The sequence below is a fragment of the Danio rerio genome, chromosome 16, assembly GCF_049306965.1.
Source record: "Danio rerio strain Tuebingen ecotype United States chromosome 16, GRCz12tu, whole genome shotgun sequence".
NCBI lineage: Eukaryota > Metazoa > Chordata > Actinopteri > Cypriniformes > Danionidae > Danio > Danio rerio.
This window is the reverse complement of record NC_133191.1, coordinates 9,356,329-9,382,998: the sequence shown is the minus strand read 5'-3', so window position 1 is coordinate 9,382,998 and position 26,670 is coordinate 9,356,329. Positions and strand designations below refer to the sequence as shown.

Here is a 26,670-nt window from a genome sequence, read left to right as displayed (position 1 = left end):
CTTTATCTTAATTTCATTATTGGCAAATACCAGTCATCATTTATCTTTTATTTTAATTTAATTTGTTTAGAAAGACTTTTGTGGCCCAATTACAGCCCTAGTTCAGACACCACTTCACAGTCAGCCTTAACAGTTTAATTTCACCGCCAGGCACTCAAAAGGCAGGTACTGTGGGTTATCCATACTGTGACGAGGCACAATACATTTAAATTTAACAAGGACATTAAATTAAACCTACTGATGAGTGTTGTCTTTTACTGAACAGGAAGCCACTCGATGTCCCGTTTCTCCCCAATATAAACAAAGTCCCTCCCTCCCTCTTTCGTCGACCAGCTCAGCTGCATGGGTTCCGGGGCGGTGATCCCAGCCTCCGGAACCATCAAAAGTTCAGGCAAATCAGGAACTATTTCAGTGGGTGCACTTTGCGCATCCACCTGGATCGCCAGGTCTATAAGACTAGAGTCTTAGGCAGGTCCAGGGTATAAATCTCATCCTGGAGATGTTCCAATAACCCATGAAGGAACATGTCCCATTGCGCCTCCTTATTCCAATTGCATTCCGTGGCAAAGGTCAGGAACTCTCTTGAGTAATCTGCCACACTCTGATTCCCCTGGCGGAGCTCTGCGAGAACTTCCGTCGCTTCTCCGGGTAAGAAGCCGCTCGATCAAAAACCTTTTTAAGTTCTTCAGAGAAAAGGTTGAAAGAGGATTCCGTGTGGATCTTTGAAGTAAGACGGCGATGAATACAATTGCAATTTCGTGATCTTTTTGAAATAAAAGAAGTTCATAGTGAAGTTAGCATTTGTTCAAAGTTGCAAACCGTCAAACATTTCAGCACAGCAATTTTAAAGGGCCGATGTAGGTGAGTGATAGCGTCTGTATTGTTGTCATGTAATCTAAATTATCAAATTAATTTATTTGTTTATTGTTTGTCTGTGTTTTCGTTTATAGATTATTGCTAATTCCGAAAAGCATGGATTCAGCATCGATGGCTATTGATATGGAAACTCAGACTATGCTTAAACAGCGAATTATGATCCCAAGACAGTAAACTTGGAGAAGCTGTCTAATGCTGTTGTATAACATTCATTGAAAGACCTGTCATTCTGTAAAGATGCTCGCCGCATGTGTTATGCTGTAGTTCAGGCAGAGGCTAAGAAGTGTTCTGGCGAAATCTGTTGAACCGTTTACAGCAAGAGTTCATAGCAAGAGAAGAGACACGGAAATGCTCAATGCAGGAGTGGGTGTGTGTGGTCACATTTATCTGCAGCACTTTTGATTATATTAAGGTGAACAATGCTCCCATTGCACCCCTTGTGGATCCAGTGTATGACTGCCTTTTTAGATTGGCTCAACCTTATTCTTTGATAAATGAGTAAGAGGGGACGAGGTTTCCAGTACTTGCGAGACTGGGACGGTTACGGTCCAGAGGAGAGAAGTTGGGATCCTGCTAAGGACATATTGGATCACTCTCTTATTGATGATTACAATCGATAGGTAAGCTGTTCTGGGAGCACCATGAAAAAGGAATCTGTCTTCATAGTTGTTGTGCATCTGGTATACGACCATAGTAAAATGCTGAACCATGCCATTGTCTATGTGAAAGAGAGAGGACAGATCCGACTCACAAGGGACTTACTGACACAGCTAGTGGTGTTTGATTTTCACCTCAGACAGCAGCAGGATCTGAGCATGATGGCAGAGGGTCCATTTTTTTAACATCCGCTTCCCAAAAGAAATTACCCAACTGTACCCAGCAAACATTGGTCGGACTGTCACGTGCTCTCCCTGGCCAAAAGTGGTCGCACCGCAACCGCATCAATGGTGTACTGATGGTCTGAAAGCGACGTGCTCTCCACAGCCAAAATTTATCACGACTGGATGGCACAAATGCACAACATGTCCTAAAACGCATTGATATACATTTGTAAATATTTGTACCTGTCTATATTCTATTGGGTTTGCGTATATTTACAATTTTATGTACATGTAGTTAATTATATACCCAGTCGTGATTAGGTCCGCAAATTGAATCCTTTACACGTGCATTTATAATCTATCATTACCCTTGCTGAAATTATGAAATATTCAAAAGTATTGCACTTACATCTGGGTATATATTGCAGTAATTAATATATATGTGTCCCAAGTGGGTTTTAAGAGGTCGTGGACAGACTTTAGGCATCTAAACTCATTAAAAACCGATCTGATTTTTCTTTATGAAATACAGAAATCACTTTTATTTACATCTTGCCAACTGACCATTTACATTCATAAAGTGCCCTGTGCGCATAAGTGATTGTAAAGTCATTGTTTCTAAAACCATAATGCAATTTTATTTCTGTTTTTGCACCAATTGCTAACAAATCTCGCGATATGACTAACGTAATCTCGCGGGACTCTAGAGCGCAGTTTTCAAATTTCTTCCAGGTTTGTCCAGCACCACGAGAACATGAGGACGCGGCGAAAAGTTGAACAACCATCACAAATCTGCTACCGTGTAAGTACAGTTTGTTCATTTGTACATTAATATTATTGAGTTTTACATGAAGGAACTGAAATAAATGTTGCACATTATCAACAGCAACGTGGAGTTGTTTTGATTAGGCTAAAATTAGCCGTTATGCTAAAAGCAAGTCGAGTTTGAGCAATATTTGATGTTATTACAGGGCGCAGATGGCGTAGTTTATCAGGGCTCTGTCCACTGGTCCTCATGGACAGCTAGTCAACATGTTTTCCAACTATCTCTGCCCAGCCTGCTGTGTGTTCAGACAGAGCTGCAAATGACCATTTCAGGTGAGTTTGGAGTAAAATACTGTAGAAATGAAACATCTTAATAGTAATAATAATGCACCAATTCGTTAGAAATCCTAACAAAAGGCTATACATATCATTATATTGTAGACATGTCTCTAGCGTTTACTACAATACCAATATTATTAATTCTGTTTAGCCAACATTAAAAGGCTGTCATTAACAATAAGAGCTAAACTTATGAATCTGAATCTAAAAAAAGTTATCTACTTAATATTTTTACAGTTAACATGTTAAATATATGTATGTAGGTGTTATTAGCTCATGTGGAGATTTAACAGTTAAAATCTTACCACTTTCTTTAAACTGCTCCTGTAAAATAGTTTTTATAATTAAATAAACTGCATTAAGGTTCAATTTTGTCTTGCAGGGTCAATAACAGTCAGTCATCTGTCAGGCAGAATTCAAGACTCTTTCTCCAGGCCGACTGGCAGATTTATATAAGGCAGTGGTTCTCAAACTGTGGTACGTGTACCACTAGTGGTACACAGGCTTCCTTCTAGTGGTACGCAGAGGAATGAAATATGTCATGTACATGCTACACACATTAAAAAAAAATTATCAAAAATGATCTATATAATATGCCAAATATAACATATAGCCTATATTTCTGAGGTAATCTGCCACGTTTTTTTTAACTGTGCAGAGGTGTAGCTGTTTTACTGGGCCTACTATACTATTGTATTTCAATACTGCTCATTTTGGTGGTACTTGGAGAGACATTTTTTTTCTGAGGTCGTACTTGAGGAAAAAAGTTTGAGAACCACTGAAAGGCATTACATTTATGTATTTGCTGTTCATTAAATAATTTCATTATTACCGTTCACTGTTGTTTTGTTTGTCTATGTAGAATTGTCTCCAGTGCAAATGATCCTTTGTCATCCCACAACCTGAGGACACGCCAGTGTAGGTGAGAAACTTGTTGAATCCTTAAAAGTCTATTTCAGAATTTATGAGTTCATGTTTGCAAACTATGCCTGCAGTGTCAGACAATGCTCAAAAACACAATTTCACCACATTCTGGAATACTTAGCCTGCTCTTTATTTTCACACATATTTTCATGTTAATCTGGCCAGTGATGTGCATGAGATATTATGTGAAAAAGTATAGTAGTATTATTCATTATAAGATAATACATGTATCAAAGGGTCACGAAACACCAAAACACATTTTTTGAGCTGTTGACAGTCGTATATGTGTCCCACACTGCTAAAAACACTATTGGGACACATATATTTCGCAAAAAAAGTGTAAATTGGTTGTTTTTGCGTTATTTCAAGCAAATTCGTACTTCCGGTTTGAAACGAATTTTTGAAGCTGCGTCACGGTCATGACATAATAGCGTGTATTCCAGCGTGCAGACTGGACGTCTTTGCCAGAGTGTGTCTTATTACGTCTTACAGTGTGTTGCATTAATGCATGAGTAAGGCTTGGTTCAAACCAATCAGCGCACTCTATTGTGCAACTTCATTAATATTCATTACTGTCATAGTGTTTAGACGACAGAGACACCACGTTGTGTTGGCAAAACAAGCGTGAAGTGTTGCTTTCATAGTTTGCTGCAGTTAAGTTTTGTTTTCAATTTCTCTCTGTGAGAGCACAGCTGGAGTCACGTGTGTGGATTATTGTTTACCTGAGAGCTGTTCTCATCTACAAACGCTGAGATCCGGATTCGCTTGTAGTCTCTTCTTAATAAAGACGCGGCTCTAGTTCCTGTGGATTTTCCTGTCTCTACAGATTTGGCAAGTGAGGGACCAGTGCTCTTTGTTTATTCAGTTTGTTCGTATCGAACAAACTATTGCACCAAGTGTACAGATGTTAGCACTACAACCAAACGTTTATCCTTGTGTAGGATTTTCACCGCATTTTGTGACCGGAATAACACACGCGGCTGTCTGACACTACCTCCCGTTTGCATCTAAGTAAGGGAAATGCTGAGTTTTTTATTTCTCATTCGCCGTGCGGTATCAAACATTGCATGAAAAATACACGCTTAGAGCAGTTCCTCGAATCAAATATCTCGCTTGTCGCGAGGGACATGAATGAATTCCCTGAATGAAAGAGCCAAACTGCAGTTAAAGTCCACCATTTAATAATTTGGCAAATAATTCGACTACAGATGTCCATGTAAACAGTCACTTTGTCCCCTGTGTGTGTATAATTTGACTCTGAAACTCAGCGCGCCCAAATAGACACTCCCACACCATGCCTCTTTTCTTCCTCCGACACTCCCCCCTAAACAAAGCTGGACACACCCACTTTTCTGACTTTTTCCAAAGTAGAGGTGTGAAAACACCCTGCTGAAACAAGGGGGTTTCATGGCCCTTTAAATTGTTTTCTAAGTAACATTAATATAGTAACTGTAATAAATATGCATGTTTCTCACTGTTGATTTTTAACAAAATTAGACCTCATTCTAAAGTGCTACCAGCTGCATTTTATAATCCATTTGCAATTACATTTTAAACATTTGTATAAAATATATCAATACACAAAGTAGTTTTTATTCCTCTAGTGAACATTGTGATATTATTACTGCTTCTCCTGATAAAAGCTTTAGTAAGTAATTGCAGCTAGAAAAGTTAACGTCATCATAAACCTGATGTTAGGCTGCTGCTCTGTTACAGTAATTGACCCTTTGCTAAGCCCCGCCCTTCTTGGTTACTTTCGTATGTGGCAAGTCTTTTTCAATGTGTGTATGCGCCGGTGTCAGACATTTGGGATATAATTAGTGATTTTTGGTGAACAGGTGAGATATCTGAGAAAGCCAGGACTGCATTATAGGAGTATATTCACGACATAATAGGCGACAGATTACAGAATAATTCAATCAAAATTGAAGCTAGCTTAGCCTAGCCACCTCATACGCTGACCATTCAACAGCTTAGTTCATGCACAGCAGGAGTGGAGGAATTTAAAAAGTAATCTAATAATAACTAATTAACTGTGATTTCTCTAGTTACAGCCAAAAAGCCTGATAGACTAATTGTTGTGCAATGAAATATAGGGTTACTAACCGACGAGGAAACACGCATGGACAGTGCTTCTACATCATTCATTCATAGAAAGAGCAGCCAGAAAGGGAAAACTGATGGATTTGTTCCAAATATTAGCATCATTGACCCTTAACAATGTACAGTGAGTTACATTTTACTGTCAGTATGTTTGTGTGCTCTTTATAAATGTCAGAAAGACAGGTGCGAATGAAGTATATTGATCGTAAGTGCTCAGTTGATCACATCTCTGTTTTGTTCTGTTGATTTGTAATTTCAAATATTTGTAGCTTGAAACCGATGGAAATATGAAGTTCAGTAAAGTTAGCAACAGATTCGCAGATTCCTATTTTCCGGATCAATAACTCATTCGCTATTAATATGACTAATGTTACTATGGTGAAGGTTTAAATGGAGCAGTGCTCATAATTTCAAGCGGGTAAAAAAGAAAGCTGTGAAACATAACCTGTTTTGTATTTTTGTAGGAAACACAGTTTAGATCTGTTTAGGGTAAGAGGTATGTCAGTTATTGCAGTCTATGACTGAATGTGTCAGGAATATCGAAACAAAAACAACTTAACTCCGCTGATTTCTCCTCTTGGGTTTTTTGCACAACGCTTTGGCTTATTTTCCTCGCTCGAAAGCTTGACAGAGCCCTTGCGCTTAGCTACGGTTGCTAAGCCACTATTGGTTGGTGGCGGTTTTCGCATGTGCCATAGTGAAGGGTCAGTTGCCAATGTGGACTCCAGCAGGTCTACATGTTCTGTAGAGACTGGATTCTGAGAGCAAGACCCTGTGAATTGTCCATCAAAGCTAAAGAGAAGAATTGAGTCTGTGTAAGTTTGAAAAGTGACAGAATGTGTCTCTCTCTCTGTCTGTCTGTCTGGATTGCTCTGACTGTGATTTTGGTTTCACATTTAGGTTCAGCAACTGTACAGAGTTGGTGGATGTTTTGTCCGAGTCTGCTTAAAAATGTCATGAGCATGTACATTGTCACATAACCAGCGATCGATTTTCAGAGATCGCTGGTTCTCACACGAACACTAAGGACTACACTTCCGCCTTCCCCTGGACTACATATTCATACATGCTCTCCGGTTACACTCACACATGCTCACTCATCAAGATTGATTACATTCTCACCAGCTGAGCCTTGTCAGAGACTGATTACACACCCTACATAAGCCACTCATTTACTGATCCAGTGTGCCGAGTCTTGTTAGCTGTATCAGTAGCATTACAAAGCGGTTTCCCTGTCTTGTTTCCAGTGTTTAGACCTTAGCCTTGTTTACCCTTGTTCTCCTGTTTAGCCGCCTGCCTTACGACCTATTGCTTGTTATTCGACTACGATTCTGGACTGCGTGCATATACCCGTTTGTACCTGTTTGATCTTTGCTTGCCTGACGCTGAATAAACCTGCATTGTGGATCTTTCCTCCAGTTGTCTCTGTCACTCCTCCCGTCGTTACATACATATTTATCTTGCATTGTTTGATTATTTCTGCATAATATTTCAGGAAAATATATTTACTACCCCAACAATTAACCCAGGCTTTGATATTATTTAAACTATAGATTTCATCTGTTATTCAGCATTGTGTATCTCCATATAAACTTGCCTGTTTTAATGTTCAGATGTTTTAAAATGTTTGTACAGGCTCAGGCTGTAAGCCAGACTGAAAATATTCAATTCAATTATAAATCGGACCTGATTGTATTTCACAGCTTTAAATTTTAAGTTTGATTATTTTATATGTATAATTAGGCTATTAAAACACTTAAATTATGCAGCTACATGTTTTATAAGCCACCAGATATGCCACAAACTGCCAGAAGATGACATATTTTGACATCCAGGGACCGTGTAGAAAAGACGTGCGATTCACGGCCAGATGATGTAAAAGATGTCAGTTGCATTTTGGTACTACTTTTCAACTATGACGGGACGTGACGGAGGAACATCTTTTCAATGTAATTGGACATCCAAATGTTTTGCTGGGGTGTTTCCTCGTCGGTTAGTAACGCTTTACTTCATTGCTCAACAATTAGTCTATCAGGCTTTTTAGCTAAAAAAGAGAAATCACAGTTTAATTTGTTATTATTCTATTATTTTTAATTTCACCTCTCCTGCTGTGCATGAACTAAGCTGTTGAATGGTCAGCGTCAGCGTATGAGGCAGCTAGGCTAAGCTGGCTTCAATTTTGATTAAATTATTTTCTACTTGGTTACGTATGTGGTGAATATACCACTGTAATGCATACTGAAGTTCTTTTTTTGTCTGGCTTTCTCGGATATCTCACTTGTTGCCAAAAATGACTAATTATATCCCTGGCAATGTCTGACACTGGCGCATACACATTGGAGCAGCCAGGCACGAAAGCTTGACAGGCGTACCAACAGTAACTAAGGAGGGCGGGGCTTAGCGAAGGGTCAATTGTTAATGGACATTTAAAAATACTTTATTCTTATAGTTAAAATCAGATAGGCTATATTTCATATATAATATGACAAGTCATATTTGCTGTTAAAGAAAAAAAATATTGCCATTTGCATTGGTTTTGTTCAGTACTCGCATGAGATTGAATTTGTTCGGAGATTTGTTGTATCACACGTGTTCAAAAGCTTAAACTCATAAACATGCGATTAATGTACTACAGCTGGTGTTTGAACTGCGTGTGGACGAGCAGACCAATGAAATGGTAATCAGTCAGATAGTTGTCTTACGTTGTTATACAAAAAGGCAATCGGTTTCAGGTGGGATTCGACTCTTATGACTCATTTCATGGGAGCCGGTTCATCAAACTGAGCCGACTCGACTCGCAAACAACACCTTCACCAGGCAACGCAGATCAGCTGCATTTTGAACTGGACCCAACGGATTTATCGGTAGGCTAAGTCTTAAAATGTTCAATTCTTTCAATTAAATAATTGAATTATTGAAATTTCTGTAGCAGGAGAAATTTTCACAACATGTCTGATGATATTTTTTCTTCTAGACAAAGTCTTATTTGTTTTATTGTGGCTAGAATAAAAACAGTTTTTAATTTTTTAAACACCATTTTAAGGACAAAATTATTAGCACCTTTAAGCTTTTTTTTTTCTCTTGATAGTCCACAGAACAATTTATTATTATACAATAACTTGGCTAATTATCCTAACCTGCCTAACCTAATTAACCTAGTTAAACCTTTAAATGTCACTTTAAGCTGTATAGAAGTGTCTTTAAAATATCTAGTAAAATATTATTTGCTGTCTTCATGGCAAAGATAAAATAAATCTGTTATTAGAAATGAGCTATTAAACTATTATGTTAAGAAATTGGGGGAAAAATAATTCAGGGGGGCTAATAATTCTGATTTCAACTGTATATATAGTTTATTTTCAAAAACAAATAACTCGGTTTTTAGAAGTTTACCCAAATCAGGTTAAATAGCAAAGAACTAGATTTGTGAACAAAAAATAAATAAAAATCTTGTACAGAGATGATGATTTTACTGGCACAGAAAGAGAGGAAACACAATCAACAGATATGGTACTAATATTTGCAATAAATGGGTTTAAACAGTAAGGGATCATCTTCGAGACAGGACTTTCTGCATGGAATTTATACAAAATATACAAAACTCAACGGGAATATTACTGATGTACTATTCTATATAAACTCATACAGTAGGAGCAGGGGCGGACTGGCCATCTGGCAATTCTGGCAAATGCCAGAAGGGCCGGACCAATTTTTAAATGTGGGCCGGTCAGTTTTTTTTAAAAATATGTATTGTTTTTAAGTGCAGAAAGCTTTTATCTCTTGCTAGATGTGATATTATGATGATGATGATAATAATAATATTAACAATAATAATTATAATAATAATAATAATAAATGTTAAGCATTTGGCCCAATCGGCAACTGCCGCCTGGTTTCAAGATGGGCCGACCCAATCCGAGGTTACATACCGGACATAATCAAAATCTGGCAAGAATGTCATATTATTTTACCATCTGTACACTAAATAGTGAATGTGCGTGTCTGTGGGTAGGGCTGTGTCGGTGTGGTAATGTGGGCTGGTGTGGCTACAGTGCCAGGGCTGAATTTTTGTCCCAGTCCGCCCCTGAGTAGGAGTAGAAGTGAATGTGGTGGCAGAAAAGTTAAAAGTTCTTCAAAGAAAAGCTGTTGCTATCAAACAGTCAGTTTATGGCAAGGGATTGATCGAATTGGCCTATTGATGAAATGTCGTGCTCCTTTGTAAAATTATTTGTAGTATTTTTAAAATACAAAACAACAGTATTATATTTTAATACATGTTATGGCTGTTTTATTTTGTTGTGCATTTTGATATACTTAAACTTAAGGTATTTGGTATTTTTATTTTATTTTTGCCCAACCATGGATGGGCAGGTGCACACCAATAATACTCTCAGCATGCCCTGATTTATTGGCTGACCTGAAGCAGACAGTAATTGAAGAACAGAGAACTGAGAGCCGAGTAAACTGTGTTAGAAGTTCCTGTGGTAGGTTGAATTTCCTCAGCTGCAGAAGGAAGTGCGACCTCTGCTGGGCCTTTTTACAATGTGATTTCCCCACCTCAGGACCTGAGAGATGCTGGAGCTTTGAAACCTAAATGAAGTTATGCTAAGTGGGCAGGCCCAGATTAATAATTTAGAGGCCCCTGGGCAAAATGTATTGAAGACCCCCTATAGCTGCACCTCATAGTTTAATTAAAAAATAAGATTAATATATATTTGTTAAATTAATTTATAATGTATTGCCCACATTTTCAAAATAAATGATATACAGTACATATATTTCTAGTCTACAAAGATTTAACTTTATTTTTAAAGCATTTAAAGCACACTTTGAAAAACAAAAATACTAATACACCTAGGGGAAATTAATGGATTTTTATATACTTGTTCAAGTTCTCTAAAGCAGTACTAAAATTTATATTTAAGGGTATTTTTAATGGAAAATTTCTACAAACTTATAATGCGCATTATTTGGATATAACACCTCTCCAATCCAGTTGTAGGAATTTGAGTCCTCCATAATACACACACTTATTAATGATTCACACTTGTCTTCCTCGTGATGAAGTGTAGGCAAAATCTAAGTGCGGATAGGCCCCTGGGCCTGTGCCCATAATGCCCATTGGTTAATCCGGCCTTGTAAGTATGTGTAAAGCATTACTGAAGTCCACAACTATCTCCAGGTCTGAAGCCGTATACTGTACATTATTTCGTCTGTACTGCAGCATTTCATAAACAGATGACGCTTCTAACAGTGTAATTCCATATGACTTTCACTAGAGGGCTCAATTGCTTCAGTTCTCAGTGTTCCATTCTTCTACATCAGTGGTTCTCAAACTTTTTTCACGAAGTACCACCTCAGAAAAAAATGTCTCTCCAAGTACCACCATAATGACTGGTATTGAAATACATAGTAGGCCTAATTAAGCGTCTACAGCTCTGCAGAGTTCACAAACAAGGCAGATTAATTCTTAGTATTATGAATATTTTTTTTTATTGTAAGCCACTTTAAACATAATGAATAGTTTGAACAATAACATACTTACAGGTAAAATAAAGATAAATAAAACGTCAAAGTTAAAATCAAAATGTGATTTTTAAAGTTAATTAAAAATGACACTGTTCTAAAAATGTTAAAAGAAAACTGCTGTACTTAAATGTAAAGTGTTATCATAAAGTAGCCTATTCATCCAAAACTGAAAATGTTTCTTGGACCTCAAAAATATAGGTTATACCGTATGTCAAAATATTCATATGTAACTCTGTTTGAGAAATTTTGAATTATAGGTTGAATGTATATATGCCTTATTCGTATATCTTTGAAATCTAAATGTTAACTTGTTTTTTCATATTTTTGGATTTACATATTCAAATTAGAAATTAGATCAGCTTACTGCTCTTTATAGGCTATGTGTGTCAGAGAAGCAAGTGATTAAACTATATCTGTCAACATTTTTATATAAAAATACAAGATATGCCCCAACAATCGTTACAAGTATGGGGAGGAAAGTAGCCTGAAAAGATACAATACATAACAAACATTAGAAAAATTTAAATAAAATAAAAAGTTTAGCCTATTAAAATCAATTTCCTGATCACATTGTTATCGTACGCATCAAAGGGTTAAAATTGTTAATTTTTATTCAGTTATTCAGCGATTTTTCCGCGTAACACTAGAAGGAAGCCTGCGTACCACAGTTTGAGAACCCCTGAACTACATCGTAAGGAGGTGAAGTAAACAGAAATTCAAGCAAATATTTTTTTTAATCAGTTATTGAATGGCCATTTATTAAACCATGAAGACTCTCTTAAACTATAAGATATTTCCATCACCTCTAAAGAATCTAAAACACTTTACAATAAGGTTGTATTTGTTAATCTTAGGTAATACATTCACTAAAATGAAAAAATAATGAACAATACATTTATTACAGTAATTGTTTAACGTTAGGTTAATGTTAGTGAACAACAATACAGTTATCTATTGTTAGTTCATGTTAACTCACAATGCATTAACTAATGTTAACAAGCGTACAACTTAATAATGCATTCCTTCTTTTTTTTCGGCTTAGTCCCTTTATTAATCTGGTATCGCTACAGCGGAATAAACCGCCAATTTATCCAGCATGTAGGTGCCAGCTGCAGTCCATCACTGGGAAACATCCATAACACACTCATTCACACACATACGCTACAGACATTTTAGTTTACCCAATTCACCTGTACCGCATGTCTTTGGACTTGTGGGGGAAACCGAAGCACCCGGAAGAAACCCACATGAACACGGCGAGAACATGCAAACTCCACACAGAAACATCACCTGACCTATATGAGGCTCCAACCAGTGATCTTCTTGCTGTGAGGCGATCATGTTATCCACTGCCACCATGACGCCACGCATTAGTAAACATTGAGTTATGCTTTTAATGAAATGTACACTGTCATATCATTCATTATTAGTTCATGTTAGTAAATACAAGAACAATGAAACCTTATTGTGACCAAATTTGCTATTGTTTTGGATGCCATATCATCTGGAGCTATTCTATTATTGCAATTCTGTTAATTCTATTTAGTTCTATTATTCTGTTGTTGCTCCGTAAGCCCCTTTTATTACAATGGTAGGAAAATATAGTCTTTAAACAAAATAATAGTCTTCTTTTACTTTCTTAATGCAACTGTATGAGTTCCAAATGAGTTACAAACTTCTGATATTGATTGGAAACAAACATGTAAATACTATACTAAAATAGTAACTTATTTATGAATCAGATAAGAGAAGTTTCCATTAGAATTATCCATAGCCTTTCCAGACAATGCTGTTAAAAATAAAATACAAAAAAATGTATTTTAGTACAAAAGTTTGTTAAAACAAAGACACCCAGAGACTTCAGCCCATTTATTCAATGCAATTATTCTAATTTGCTGTGGAAAGACAATTCTCTTTTTGAATTTAAGAATTTTGCTAAAGATTTATTATTTTGGGAAAATATTTTATTTGGGCTTTGTTCATTGCAAAACAGAAATTTTACATAAAAAGAAAATGTTTTGTTTTATTATTAACAAAATTGAAAAAATCTTACTGAAATGCAGTATTACTTTGAGACTATTTCTAACTTTAAAAAAAAGCTTTCAAAACAACTGAAATCTGTAGTTACATCTCCTCCTTTAATCTTTGTGCGCTGTTCAAATTGACTACCCTTTTGCTATGTTAGGGATGAAAACCTCCACTGAATTAAACTACTGTACAAATGCATCAATTTTTTTATATTTTTTGCCTGATTAAAACTACTAAAATGGCAAGATTCTTTAATTACTTTAATAACTCTTTAATCACTAAAATCATAAATTATGTCAGTGATTTGGTGAAAAAACACGTATTTTCAATATAAAAATTAATCATGGACTGAATTAAAAAAAAAAAAAACTTTTTACCCATGTCTTGGACATGTGAACGATCAGTAACAACATTGGCTTTTGATGCACTGATAAAAAAAAAATAATAATTCCCTAATTTACTGTTAGTGGCTGTTTTTGCTTCATTGACTTCCATTATAACCACATTTGATGGTGCATAAATACACAGTCTTTGTTTTTATTTACTCGAGTTCTGAGAGCTGAGATACATATTTGGATTTTCTCAGACACATTAAGGTAAGTGCGCAAAGGTCACTGTCACACATACAGACACACACTTTAATTTATAATAAATATATATATATATATATATATATATATATATATATATATATATATATATATATATATATATATATTTTTTTTTTTTTTTTTTTTTTTTTTTTTTTTTTTTTTTTTGCACAGGCCTATCTGATATTTTTTTTCTTCTGGAAAAAGTCCTATTTTATTTTGACAACAATAGAAGCAGTTTGTTGTTTCTTAAACACCATTTTGAGGACATAATTATTAGCCCTTTTAAGCATTTTTTGTTTTCGATAGTCTACAGAACAAACCGTCGATATGCCATAAATTGCCTAACCTGCCTTCAACCTAATTAACCTAGTTAAGCCTTTAATAGATGTCACTTTAAGCTGTATAGAAGTGTCTTGAAAAATATCTAGTAGAATATCATTTACTGTCATCATGGCAAAGATAAAACAAATCCGTTATTAGAAATGACTAGGCTATTAGGCTAAAAGTAGGCTATTATGTTTGTAAATGTGCTGAAAAAATCTTACCTCTGTTAAACAAATTGGGGAAAAACTAACAGGGGGGCTAATAATGCAGGGGGACTAATAATTCTGACTTCAAATATATGTAATTTGCATATATTGCAACAAAGTACATAGGATTTCTGTATAGGAAAGATTTGGTACTTGGTAGGCTTTCATAATAGACGGCTAAAGCACACAACTTGTGAAATAGCAGAGGTGACCTGTGGGGGGTGTGTGTGGTAGTTGGGGATTCCTGGAGACCCCCTTGCTGAAGAAGACCTCCCCCCTCTCCCTCCCTTCATCCTCCTCCTCCTCTTCTCTCCCAGCTGAAACTCAGGAGCGCCGCCGATCGGTACCGACACCTCTCCAGCGAGCTAAAGCCAAGATGGAGGGTCCGTGCTGCTCATCGAGCGCAGGAGCGAATCCTCGCACGCCGCTCTTTGCTTTCCAATGAAAAGGATTCCGTCCATAGCGCCTGCTTTATTTCGGAAAACCGTCACTGATCCGTCTGTTTGGGGAGTTTTGCTGAGGGAGAACCATTGAATCCGAGGATGAGTACAGGGGAGGGAGAAGACACATCTAAGGAGGCGGCCGACATAGCGGCGTTTTTTAAATCCGGTAAGTGGGGGAGAAGGAGCGGGGCGCGCGCTTTGCTGTTTTCGTGCTGATGAACCCGCGGATCCTGGTTCACGCCAGCGATGCGTGACCGAACATCTCTCTTTTTTTTTTTTTTTTTGCTTGAGATGATGATGGTAACTGTGAAGCCGCAGGCGTGATTTTTATGACTTGGCAGGTTAAGATATATAGGTCAATCGCTTTGACTGCTTGTGTGCATCATGGGATAAATAACGCTAGCCTATATTCGAATGTGTGAGCAAAGTCATGGAACAAGTCACAGCTCACAGTTTGTTTCTTCTTCGAAACCTTATGTCGTACGTCACTGTTTATACGCGTGATGTTGGAGTTCACAGAGTTGTGACGTCATAAAGCATGGATTTGTAACGCTGCTGCTGCTTGTACATCTCAGTGATGTCATACCTAAGCATCCCACTGCATTCATCGTGTAATTAATACCATATTAGCCAACATTTCACTAATGGAATTCTTTTCAGCATGGTGGTGTGAATTTTGAGCTTGTTTTGCATCTTTCGGTAATGGTTGTGTTGTTGCAGTCAGCTGTTGCTGTTGCTGTGATGTGTGTCAGCTGTCTCTGCAGTACCAGGTGCATTCATGGAGGGTCTCTGTAATGTGCCATGGACACTCTGAGTGACAGCAGGAGTCTCACAGTATCACAATGTCTCTTTCCTCCGTGTTTCAATTTGGGTTTGATGCATCTGCGCAGTTTGTCGTGCTTCATGTTCGCCAGCTACAACTTGCTAAAATGTTGCTGAAGAACATGTAAAATTGCTAGCAGTAATGAAGCATGAAATGACAGCAATAAAGATGCAGCAAAGGAATGATGAAAATTAATATATTTCCCAGTAATTCACAACTGTCATAGTGGGTAGAAGAAATTCGTTAAGGCGAGTATATAAGACTTGTAACTTAGTGAACACTCAAGAAAAAAAAGATTTTTTAGGTGATGGTCATCCTGGTAGGGTGTTTCCTTATACAGCCCCCTGGAAAAAAAAAACAAAAAATAATATATAAATAAATGGAATGTTTAATGTCACACTAAAGTGACAGTATGTTTGACTAATACTTGGTTTCATCTGAAATTTGGTTACTGTGTAATCATAATAAAAAAATCGCCATAGCTTCTCTTGTATAGCTATGTGAAGACAAATATGACTTGCATTAAATTCCATAATTGTAGAATTAAGAGTAAATCTCAGTTACATCATTTTGTGTCGATAGATAGATAGATAGATAGATAGATAGATAGATAGATAGATAGATAGATACAAATGAATGTAAAAATGCAGTTAAAGAGTTAAAGTAACCATTTTAACCAATTATGTGGATTGAACATAAAAAATAAGATCTCCCAATGAAATCTGAAAAATTGTGTTGTTTCAGCTCATTTTAAATAAGTAGATTGAACAAGTAAAATAATATTTGTTGTGTATACAGATGAAGTCAGAATTATTTAGCCCTACTGTTTACTTTTACCCCAATTTCTGTTTAACAGAGAAAAGATTTTTTTCAACACAATTCCTAACATAATAGTTTTAATAACTCATCTCTAATAACTGATTTATTTTATCTTTGCCATGATGACAGTAAACAATATTTTACTATATCATTTTCAAGACACATCTATACAGCTTAAAGGGACATTTAAAGGCTTAACTAGTTTAATTAGGTTAACTAGGCAGGTTAGGTTTATTTGGCAAGTTATTGTATAACAATGGTTTGTTTTGTAGACAATCAGAAAAAAATATAGATTACAGGGGCTCATAATTTTGACCTTAAAATGTTTTAAATTTTTTTAAAAACTGCTTTTATTTTAGACGAAATTAAACAAATAAGACTATCTCCAGAGGAAAAAATATTATAAGACATACTGTAAAAATTTTCCTTGCTATGTTAAACATAATTTGGAAAATATTTAAAAAAGAAAAAAATAAAGGGGGGTGAATGGGCTAACAATTATGATAATAATATATATATATATATATATATATATATATATATATATATATATATATATATATATATATATATATATATATATAGGGCTGTGCAATATTGCAAAAAATATCACAATATCATGTTTCATATCATTCCATATTGATAATTTTTGAATATTTTTTAACAATCTCTTTAGGAATATTGGGAATTTTTTAATTTATTTAACCACCTTATTTTAATTTACCAACATAACTAAGGCAAATAGTTTTAATAGTCAAAAACTAAAATATTTAAACAAAATATCTGATCTCTACATAATAAAATAAACATAAGTGTTAATAAGATAAGATGCTTAAACTTGATAAATAAAAATGTTATAAAGGCCCAATGCCAATTCTATTTTTGTACCCCTACCCTTCCCCTTCTCCTTGGCCCTTACAACCGAGGGTTAAGGGGAAGGGCTTCAAAATTTACCCCTAAGAATTGGGACAGCACTACAGCACCTGCACACGTCATCATATGTCCTCGCGATCTCCTGCTTCATGTGAGATCAGACAATTGCGACTGCTGTAGTTATTCCAGTTGTGTTATTTATTGGTATTTATCTTCAGGAAATCACTGAAGGCATATAGTATGTTATCATAACAATCTAATGTGGCAATACGATCGTAACTGTACTGTGTATTTACACAGAGGCCATATTCATCAATGTAAACACCAAAAACAACATTAACATTATAGCAGACACTGTAAAAAGCCTATTGACAGCCACTAGACATTACTGACAGGGTATTTGACTGTCAGAATGTTGTGGGACTGCTGTACAGGAGTTATTATGAATATATTAAAACGTGTTTGTTTTTCGTAAAAATTCGTAATAATGACAAAAAATACTAATTTGTGGATCTCCTTCCGGGTTCAGCAATACTGCCATTGTGGGAGGTGTGTTCTGGGAAATTTTCTTACCCCTTGATTTCAAGTGTGATCCTGAAAAATCTTCATTCGAAGGGCTATTCAACCCTTAGCCCTACGCCTTCAAACTAAAGAGAATTGGGACACCCCTACCCCTTGGCGTGCACGTGCCAATCAAGGGGTAGGGGTAAGGGGAAGGGCTAAGGAGTAGAATTGGGATTGGGCCAAAGTGTGTGCAACTAAGGTATTACCTCCTATGTCAAAACTCTTTCAGATAGGGAGCTAGTGGCTGGGACGCACAAGAAAATAAACCAAAAAGCCAGTCTGGCGACATCCTTACAAGCTTTTCATTTACAATCTTCTCACGGCTACTAGCTACCGCACTCATTTTCACATGTTGTTATTCTGACCAGAAGTAGCAAGTGCGAGCGCGTGCAATGGGCTTTGCACTCGCACTGCGAGCGACCATCAAGCGTTCTCTCAGAGGATGACAAGTTTATGGAGAAAAATAGAAAGAACTGCAGTGTTTGGGTGCTCTGTGTTTGTCTGAGGTAATTAGTCTGCCGTTATTACTGAATTGTGTATATTCCATACAAAGTGTGAAGCAGATTGGATAATTCTACATACATGAATCGCGGTGCACTCACAGCATTCGTCAAATTTCAGATGTTTTCATCTAGGTACGTCTAGAAAATGCACACAAGTCAAATGTCATGCATGTCCTCCATTGGAAATGAAAACTTACACCCTAAACTTTTTGGCATTGCTTCCAAGGTGCGCGCTCAGCAGCCAAATTTATTTAAACTATAGCGCTTCATACCGGAACTACATACCAAATCTCTTTTTAGCAATATTGACAATAGTGTTCGGTAAAGAAATATCAATACTAATTTTATCACCCAGTCCTAAAATGAATATTATAATTTGAAATTTGTTAGACACTATAATTCTACAGTTTCATTAATTCATTTTCTTTCGGCTTAGTCCCTTATTTATGAGTGGTTGCCACTGCAGAATGAACCGCCAACTATTCCAGCATATGTTTTACACAGCAGATGGCCTTCCAGCCGCATCCCAGTACAGGAAAACACCTATATACTCTGGCATTTGCACACATTTCACTTATAGTGCATATCTTTGGGGGAAACCAGAGCACACCTACACAAACACAGGGAGAGCATGAAACTCCACACAAAAACACCAACTAGGACAGCTGGGACTCGAAGCAGTGACTTTCTTACTGTGAGGCAACAACAGTGCTAACCACTGAGCAAGGGTGTAAAGTACTTAAGTAAATGGACTTAGTTACATTACTAAAATATTGTTTTGGCTACTTTGTACTTGTACTGAGTATTAAAAATACAAGCAACTCTTAACTCTCTACTTGACTACGTTTTTGATGGAATACATGTACTCTTTACTCCACTACATTTGAACGGACGCTTATTGTTACTCGTTACATAGTGATTGTGCGCGACAAGTCGGCATCTTTATCTACCACGGCTAATTTGTTAGTCGAACGAGGCGATATCGCCATCTGCAGGGTGCTGAAGTTTTTTAAGTTGAAAAAAACACTGATCATCTTTGTTTAATTTTAATACAAAGAAAACATCCTGATCACTTGAAAAACTACTCAAAATAAAAGTATAGCCTCCCTTTAAGACTGAGAAAGGAGAATCACATGAAAGTCATTTGTTTGTGCCTTTTTTAACATTTGAGGTTGATACTTTTTGTTCTATTATTTAAAATCTATTTTGTTCTTCTATTTTGAAACATTGAGGTGTTCAATTGAATTTTTATATTGAAGGAAATAAAACCTTTCTTGGGTGTTCTTTGAGCCTACTGTATATTCAGTATGAGTAAAATACTTAAGTTCTTTTAAAATTGGATACTTTAATACTTTTACTCAAGTCTTGTTGGAATTGGTGACTTGTAACTTGTAACGGAGTAACTTTTACAGTAAGGTAGCTGTACTTTTACTCAATTATGGTTTTCAGGTACTCTTTACACCTCTGCAACTGAGCCACCGTCCCGCCCTCTACAGTATCACATGTTAATTAATTATCATTATAGCATTTTTTAATATGCAATAGTCAATATAAATGCTTGAAAAGGCTCATTTAAAATACAAAACTATTTGGAGATCAGTTTTCATTTTTGGAATGTGAATTGGAAGCAACAGATGTTCAGAAAGTGTGAGCTTATGTGTTGAGCTTAAGCCACATGTTACCAGACCAGTGATTGTTATTTCACTTCTAGAGGCTGTTTGTTCATATGTTTCTAAGAATACTTCCAAAAGCTGTCTGTGCTGATTAATTGGCAAAAACAAACAACCGGGTTTGCTTATATGAATCTGCTTCAAACCAATATGGCACTCTGATGGTTTCCCCTACACCGCGAACACAACTGACTTAATAAGTTGATTCACATGCTAACAATGCAGCGTTTGGCTTTATTACTTCATGATTAATGATGTAATGAATGAAAATTGCTTCTTATTTGCTTGCTTAAAGGGATAGTTCACCCAAAAAATGAAAATGTCCATTTACTTACACTCAAGTAGTTGTAAACCTTTATGAATTTTTCCTTCTGTTGTAGACAAAATAAGATACTGCGAAGAATGTTGGCAGCCATTGGCATCCATAGCAGGAACAAAAATACTGTGGAGACATTGTTCATGTGTTTAACAGAAGAAAGAAACTCAAACATGTCTGTAAGAAGTGGAGGGTGAGTAAATGATGGCATCATTTTCATTTTGGGATGAACTAATCAAGTAAATCTCTGGTTTGCTTGTGTTCTGATCTGATATGTATTAGGCTTGGGCGGTAATACGGTATTATGGTATACCGCGGGATCTAAAAATAGCTACGGTGTCAGTTTCAATACCGTCATACAAAAAACAATGCACTTAAATAGGAGACAAGTATTAAATATTAAATATTATTTATTTAATGCCTACAAATGCAACGGTGTCAGTTTCAATACCGTCATACAAAAAACAATGCACTTAAATAGGAGACAAGTATTAAATATTAAATATTATTTATTTAATGCCTACAAATGCGTATGCGTGAATGTCATCACGGGATAGTGTGGAAGAGAGAGAACGGTGAGATAAGATGGCAAATCCCGCACCAAGTGACCTGTTCTCGAAAAAGAACACAACCTCTGCAGTTTGACAGTATTTCCGGTTTCGACCGAACGAGAAGGGAGATGTGGTAAATGCGAACAAGAGGTCTGCATTCCTGCTGCTGTACCGCGGGACCCGACCAGATTTATTGCGGTGCAGAAATAAATTTCCGAATAAAGTGCGGGATACACGAGTCGTAGTGCAAGATTATTATTATTATTGATTATGTATACATAATCAATTACAATAATAATCTTGCAATGCAGCATCCTATAGGGCAATGTTTCAGATCCTAGAACTCTCCGGTCGTTCTGTTAATTGCCCCACGCCTGCTCAACACTCAAGTTTTGGCACAGACGAGCTTTCTCTCTGGCTGTCTTTTTTTTTGTTAAACACATTTTGTGTTTCCAGAACGTTGGATGTCTCATCAGTGCCCTACTTAGTCAGCGAGCATTGAATGCAGTCTCTCTGGGGCAAGACACCCACCTAAAGAGCTTTTGTTTGGTTTGGAGAACTGTAGCAGATCTTGCACACCAACCTTGGCCTGCGTTCTGAACTACCTATTGACGCCGAGCAAAGAAAACGGCTCAGTGTTTGCTGGAACAGGCACTGAATAGTGATGGTGGCCTGCTCAGACAGATAGAAGCACCCTTAAGTGGAGTGTGTAACAGATTGTTTCAGGATATTGGTGATGTTGATGTTCTCCCTGATTTGTTTGGAAACTGAGTGAGTACATCTAGTGCAGGTAAAAATATACAGTACTGTGCAAAACGTTTTAGGCCAACATTAAATCTGTAGGGTAGAATGGATAAAAGTGACCCTTTACAAAATCATACATGCCATTTTTTTTGTCAATTCTTTTAAAACTTAGATGTATACAAGGTGAATAATTTGTCTTTCAGTTGATGTATGGTTTGTTAGGATAGGAATTAGGTTAGAGTTTGAATTATTTCGCTTTAATTGTTTAAGACATGTTGGAGAGAAGCTGTTTGTCCTGGTTTAAGTTGCATTTCTACCAGTGTTGTTAGCAATATTGTCTGAATTGACAGAATTGTGAATGTTGAAAAGCACAAATGGGTTTTAATCCATTATGCCATTCCTACTGGTAAAGACTACATTGGTAATAGTTTTCGTTTTCAGCATGATAATGATCAACTAATTGCAGTGAAATCATATTTAGACAATGAAAACCATTAATGAAACACAGAGTCATGAAATGGCCTACACAGGGTCCAGACCTGAATATAATAGAGTCTGTATGAGATCACCTTTACAGGAAAAGAAAGATGTGATACTCTAAACCTAAAGAAGAATCCTGGATAGTGCTAGAAGAAGCTTGATATTACACCGCAAAAAAATGCCATCAGTTTTCACTAAAAATAGATGAAAATGGATAATTCTGATAGAATAAGACTAAAATACTCAGACGTCTAGTTGACTAAAACTTGGGTAGACTAAAAAAAGAGTTTAAATGAAACCAAAACAAACTAAAAACATAAAATACAGCTTTACCCAAAGACTATAATAGAATTAAAATAAAAAAAGGTCCAATAACAACACTAGCAATACATCAGTAATAACTGTGCTATTGCTAATTATGTGATCATTTTCTTCTCTCCTATTACTTGTTTTCTTTAACTTGTTTGTTTCTTATAGGTTTGTTGTTTACCCACAGATGACTAATGCATCTTTGATTAAACTAATTGCTTTCAGTAAACACGTTTTCTAATAACATGCTTGTGTTTCTGCCTGCTAAAATGTGTCAGAGAGCAATTCATTACACAGATCTAATACTTTTTGAAATGCTTAGCATTCATGTACATTCTTTTGAGTATCTTTCAATTTCATAATTCTGAAGGAAACATGAAATAAATAATTCAGTAAGTTGTAGTACAAAATAAACATTAATGAACATCAGAAAGAAACAGAAGTGTATCATGTTGTTGCTCGATCGATGCTGGAAAGAAACATCAGCTTGTAAACAAAGTTATGTAACATTACATTAACCTCAGGAAAGCCGTTCCTTCTCTACCAATTTCATCAAAAAAAAAAAAATCTCATATTAACATATTTAACCAGTAGTTGTTTTCATTAATGTATCTTTAATAAATAAACACACTGACCCCATTTAAATCTTAACATTTATCTGTGGATTTAAAGGGTTGGTTTACTCAAAAATATCATTTGCTGTTAATAACTGAACCTTTTTTACTAAATGTTTTTTTTTTTTTTTTTTTTTTGACACAAATTAAGGTATTATAGGTGAACTCCAAATCCTCTTTGATAGACAGCACAGACAGTGGAAAAACACCAGAAAATATCCTTAAAACAGAAAATTCCTTCAGTGGTTCATTATCAACCTACAAGGATACTTACACTCTCAGAAGAAAAGGTACAAAATTGTACCTTTTAGGGTACAAGTTGCCCGTCACTGGGGTGGTACCCTAAAGGGTACAATTTTGTGCCTCTATTTAGAGGTACAAAAATGTGCCTTCTACATTTGTAATATTTAAGGAACAATTTTGTACCCCCAAAGAACAAACAGAAGACACTGAAGGTTCAAAAATGTACCTTATTATATAGCATTTTCAGGGTACTGACAAAGGCATTTTGATCCTTTGGTGACTGAATGCGGAGTTATGTGTAAACAGCCAGCATACTCGGAAAAATAATTGCATAATCCATTAGATATATTCAACCCAATAACATAATCCAATAGATATATTTAATTTCGGTTTGTGTTTTAATTGCCATCCATATAAAGGCGAAGTGCGACTTGACACAATGCATAAATAGCACATACTGCATTAGATTGTGAACCTTGCTATCCATATCTTCTGTCTTGACGACAGGCTCTGTATACACGACAGCATCACTTATTCACACACTTGTGGGATGATTGAGGTTGTCATGGCATATTCATCCCACTTCACAATGAGGCGGAACAGCTGAAGGCTGCATCACACAAAACCCGAGCCCTCCCTCAGAGTCTATCAGCAGCAAAACCACTTCCATAGAAAACGCTCCCTTCAGAGCTCACTTACTCTTTTCAACCCTTCACTGTTCCGTCTTAAAATTGGTGCGGCCAAACCTCCTTTGAAGTCTGTGAGGATATAGAGCGAGAAATTGTGACTTCCCAACCCTTGATTCTCTGTTGTGGTGGCACTGTGTGTTTTCTGCTAAACATCTGAAGGGGTTGTTGCACCGTCTTTCCAAATTTGTCATCACTCAACTGCCTGTTTTTGAAATTAAGCATTCAAATGAGGTGTGAATAGTTCTTGTGGCCTCGTTCAGGAAAGGATGGTCGTTATTAATTCAATGGATGTCAAATATTGTTTCATTATCTCCAATACTGAAGTGACTTCTTGACTTCAGAAAATGAAAGTCGCAGCTCTCAATTATTGTGCCATTTTACCAAATGGAGACTAATGAAATAGCTCATTTCCTGTTCTGGTAATGTTTGGCTTTAAGAGATCTGTCATTGCTAAAATCATTCTCAACTTACGTCTTTTTATGTGTAATTAGAGGTTAGCTAAAAGTGAAGGGAGGATTGTGGTTTGGGATATTTCCAACCGTTGCCTCACTTTGATCAACTATAAAACATAATTGCATTGGAGAGAAACATGCTATTTAAGACAATTGCACATCTGAATATCACATGATATGAAAACAAGATCAAAATTTCCCCTCTTATGGTCACTTTAGGTTGGATTGTGGGTAGTCCAAATGCTATGGATCACAACTGCTAGTTTGATGTAGTCCGTTCTCTGTGACCAAACAGAGAAAAAGCTGTAGTTTTGAAAAGAACCATATTCATGTGGATAGGGCCTTAATCATCAAAAAAGGCAGAAAATGTATTTATTTAATTTTAATTTACCATCTTAATGCATTAACGGGCTTAATTATTAGACTTTTACAAGATATAAAGTCCTTTGGGTCTCCATAATGTGTCAGATAATTTATTTGCGCCTGTGCCTTTAAATGAAAATGAGCTGATTCTCTCCACCCACTATCGGGGCATTTCGTTTCAGAGAAGGATAATCAGGGTCGAATGTCAGGATAGACACAGCAAAATGACAGACGACAACTCAGACACAATGAAACAGACTACCTTCACACATACAGTAAGATGAATGAGCCACACGCAAATGACATTACAATACCTATGTTTCCATCCATTTTCTTTCTTTTCGGCTTAGTCCCTTTATTAATCCGGGGTCGCCACAGCGGAATGAACCGCCAACTTATCCTTCATGTTTTTACGCAGCGGATGCCCTTCCATCCGCAACAAATCTCTGGGAAACATCCACACACCCTCATTCACACTCATACACTATGTACAATTTAGCCTACCCAATTCACCTGTACCGCATGTCTTTGGACTGTGGGGGAAACCGGAGCACTAGGAGGAAACCTACGCAAACACAGTGAGAAGATGCAAACTCCACACAGAAACGCCAACTGACCCAGCCGAGGCAAGAACCAGCGACCTTCTTGCTGTGAGGCGACAGCACTACCTACTGCGCCACTGCGTCACCTGTTTGACTGCAATTATTAAAAAAAATAAGGTTGATGGAAACGTCATAAAAAACACGAGTTATATAAACGTTTTGTTCGATAGGAAAAAAATGCACATAAACTACAATGGAAACACTTTTAGCGAAAAAATTCCAGTATGAACATTAAAAAAAGTCAGGTGATTTTGTTAGAAGAAATCATGTGATGATAAAAATATGTGTGAATAGACAAACCAGCAGGCTGACCACATTGTAAAACATCTGAAACGTTTCATTATTTGTGGTCTTATATTATTAATTATCTCCAGAATTGTCGTGATCGTCTGTGCTCTGCATCTCATGCCTTCAAACGCCACCACAAATTTATTGTGTGTCAGCGCTGTCCTCCGAGGCGCAGGTCATTTATTGAATAAAGAAAAGATTCATGCAGCTTCTCCTACCGCAGCAAATTCTATTTTTACTGTTGATATTTGACGCCAGTTAATCAGGAAGTGATGATTTTGTTCTCTTTGACTCGTTGGATGGAAATGCTGCTTTATTCGCACGTCTTTATGCGATTTTCCAGTTTTACGAATAAATTTAATTCCAATTTTTTAATGGAAACTTAGCTAAATTTACACGGAGATGCAAACTGGTAAATACACTGCTGCATAGAGATCCATTATAACGTAAGTTATTGTACAAAATAAACCTGAATAAACATTTACAAACTAGGACTCCTGTTGTGTGAATGAAGCATCCTCGTTTATAGTTGTGTACACTATACAGATGTGGTGATTCCAGCTGTTATAAATTAAACTTAGCTTAAAAAGTTAAAAATACAAAGTGTAGCACTTACTTCATGAAGTAAAGTTGCATCACAGAGCATTGGAACAGATCTTTTCATCCCAGTTCTTATCTTGTGCACATGATTATACGCGTTAATACTTGGTAATGCATTGTCAATCATGCCAATCATTATCTTTCGAAAGTTGATTTTTCATGATAGGTGCCCTTTAACCGTTTGTACAAATTAGGGGTTGCAGAGACTAGTTGACT

General features: G+C 36.4%; 1 protein-coding gene and 1 long non-coding RNA gene across 16 annotated transcripts in view; both read left to right on the top strand.

Moving 5' to 3' along the window:
* Nucleotides 1-514: 514 nt before the first annotated feature.
* On the top strand, nucleotides 515-3,725 carry LOC141378164 (uncharacterized). Its single transcript, XR_012391999.1, has 4 exons — nucleotides 515-1,849; nucleotides 2,009-2,499; nucleotides 2,669-2,795; nucleotides 3,664-3,725. It is a non-coding gene; the product is annotated as an uncharacterized lncRNA (long non-coding RNA).
* Nucleotides 3,726-14,827: 11,102 nt separating this feature from the next.
* The window catches only part of triob (trio Rho guanine nucleotide exchange factor b), a 252,209-nt gene continuing 240,366 nt past the window's right edge, over nucleotides 14,828-26,670 (top strand). For all 15 annotated transcript variants that reach the window (XR_012391967.1, XR_012391966.1, XR_012391965.1 and 12 more), the window contains exon 1: nucleotides 14,828-15,117. Coding sequence is in view for 7 of the 15 variants with exons in the window: in XM_073925797.1 (XP_073781898.1) it covers nucleotides 15,051-15,117 (67 nt within the window). In the remaining 8 variants the exon portion in view is untranslated. The remainder of the gene's footprint in view (nucleotides 15,118-26,670) is intronic.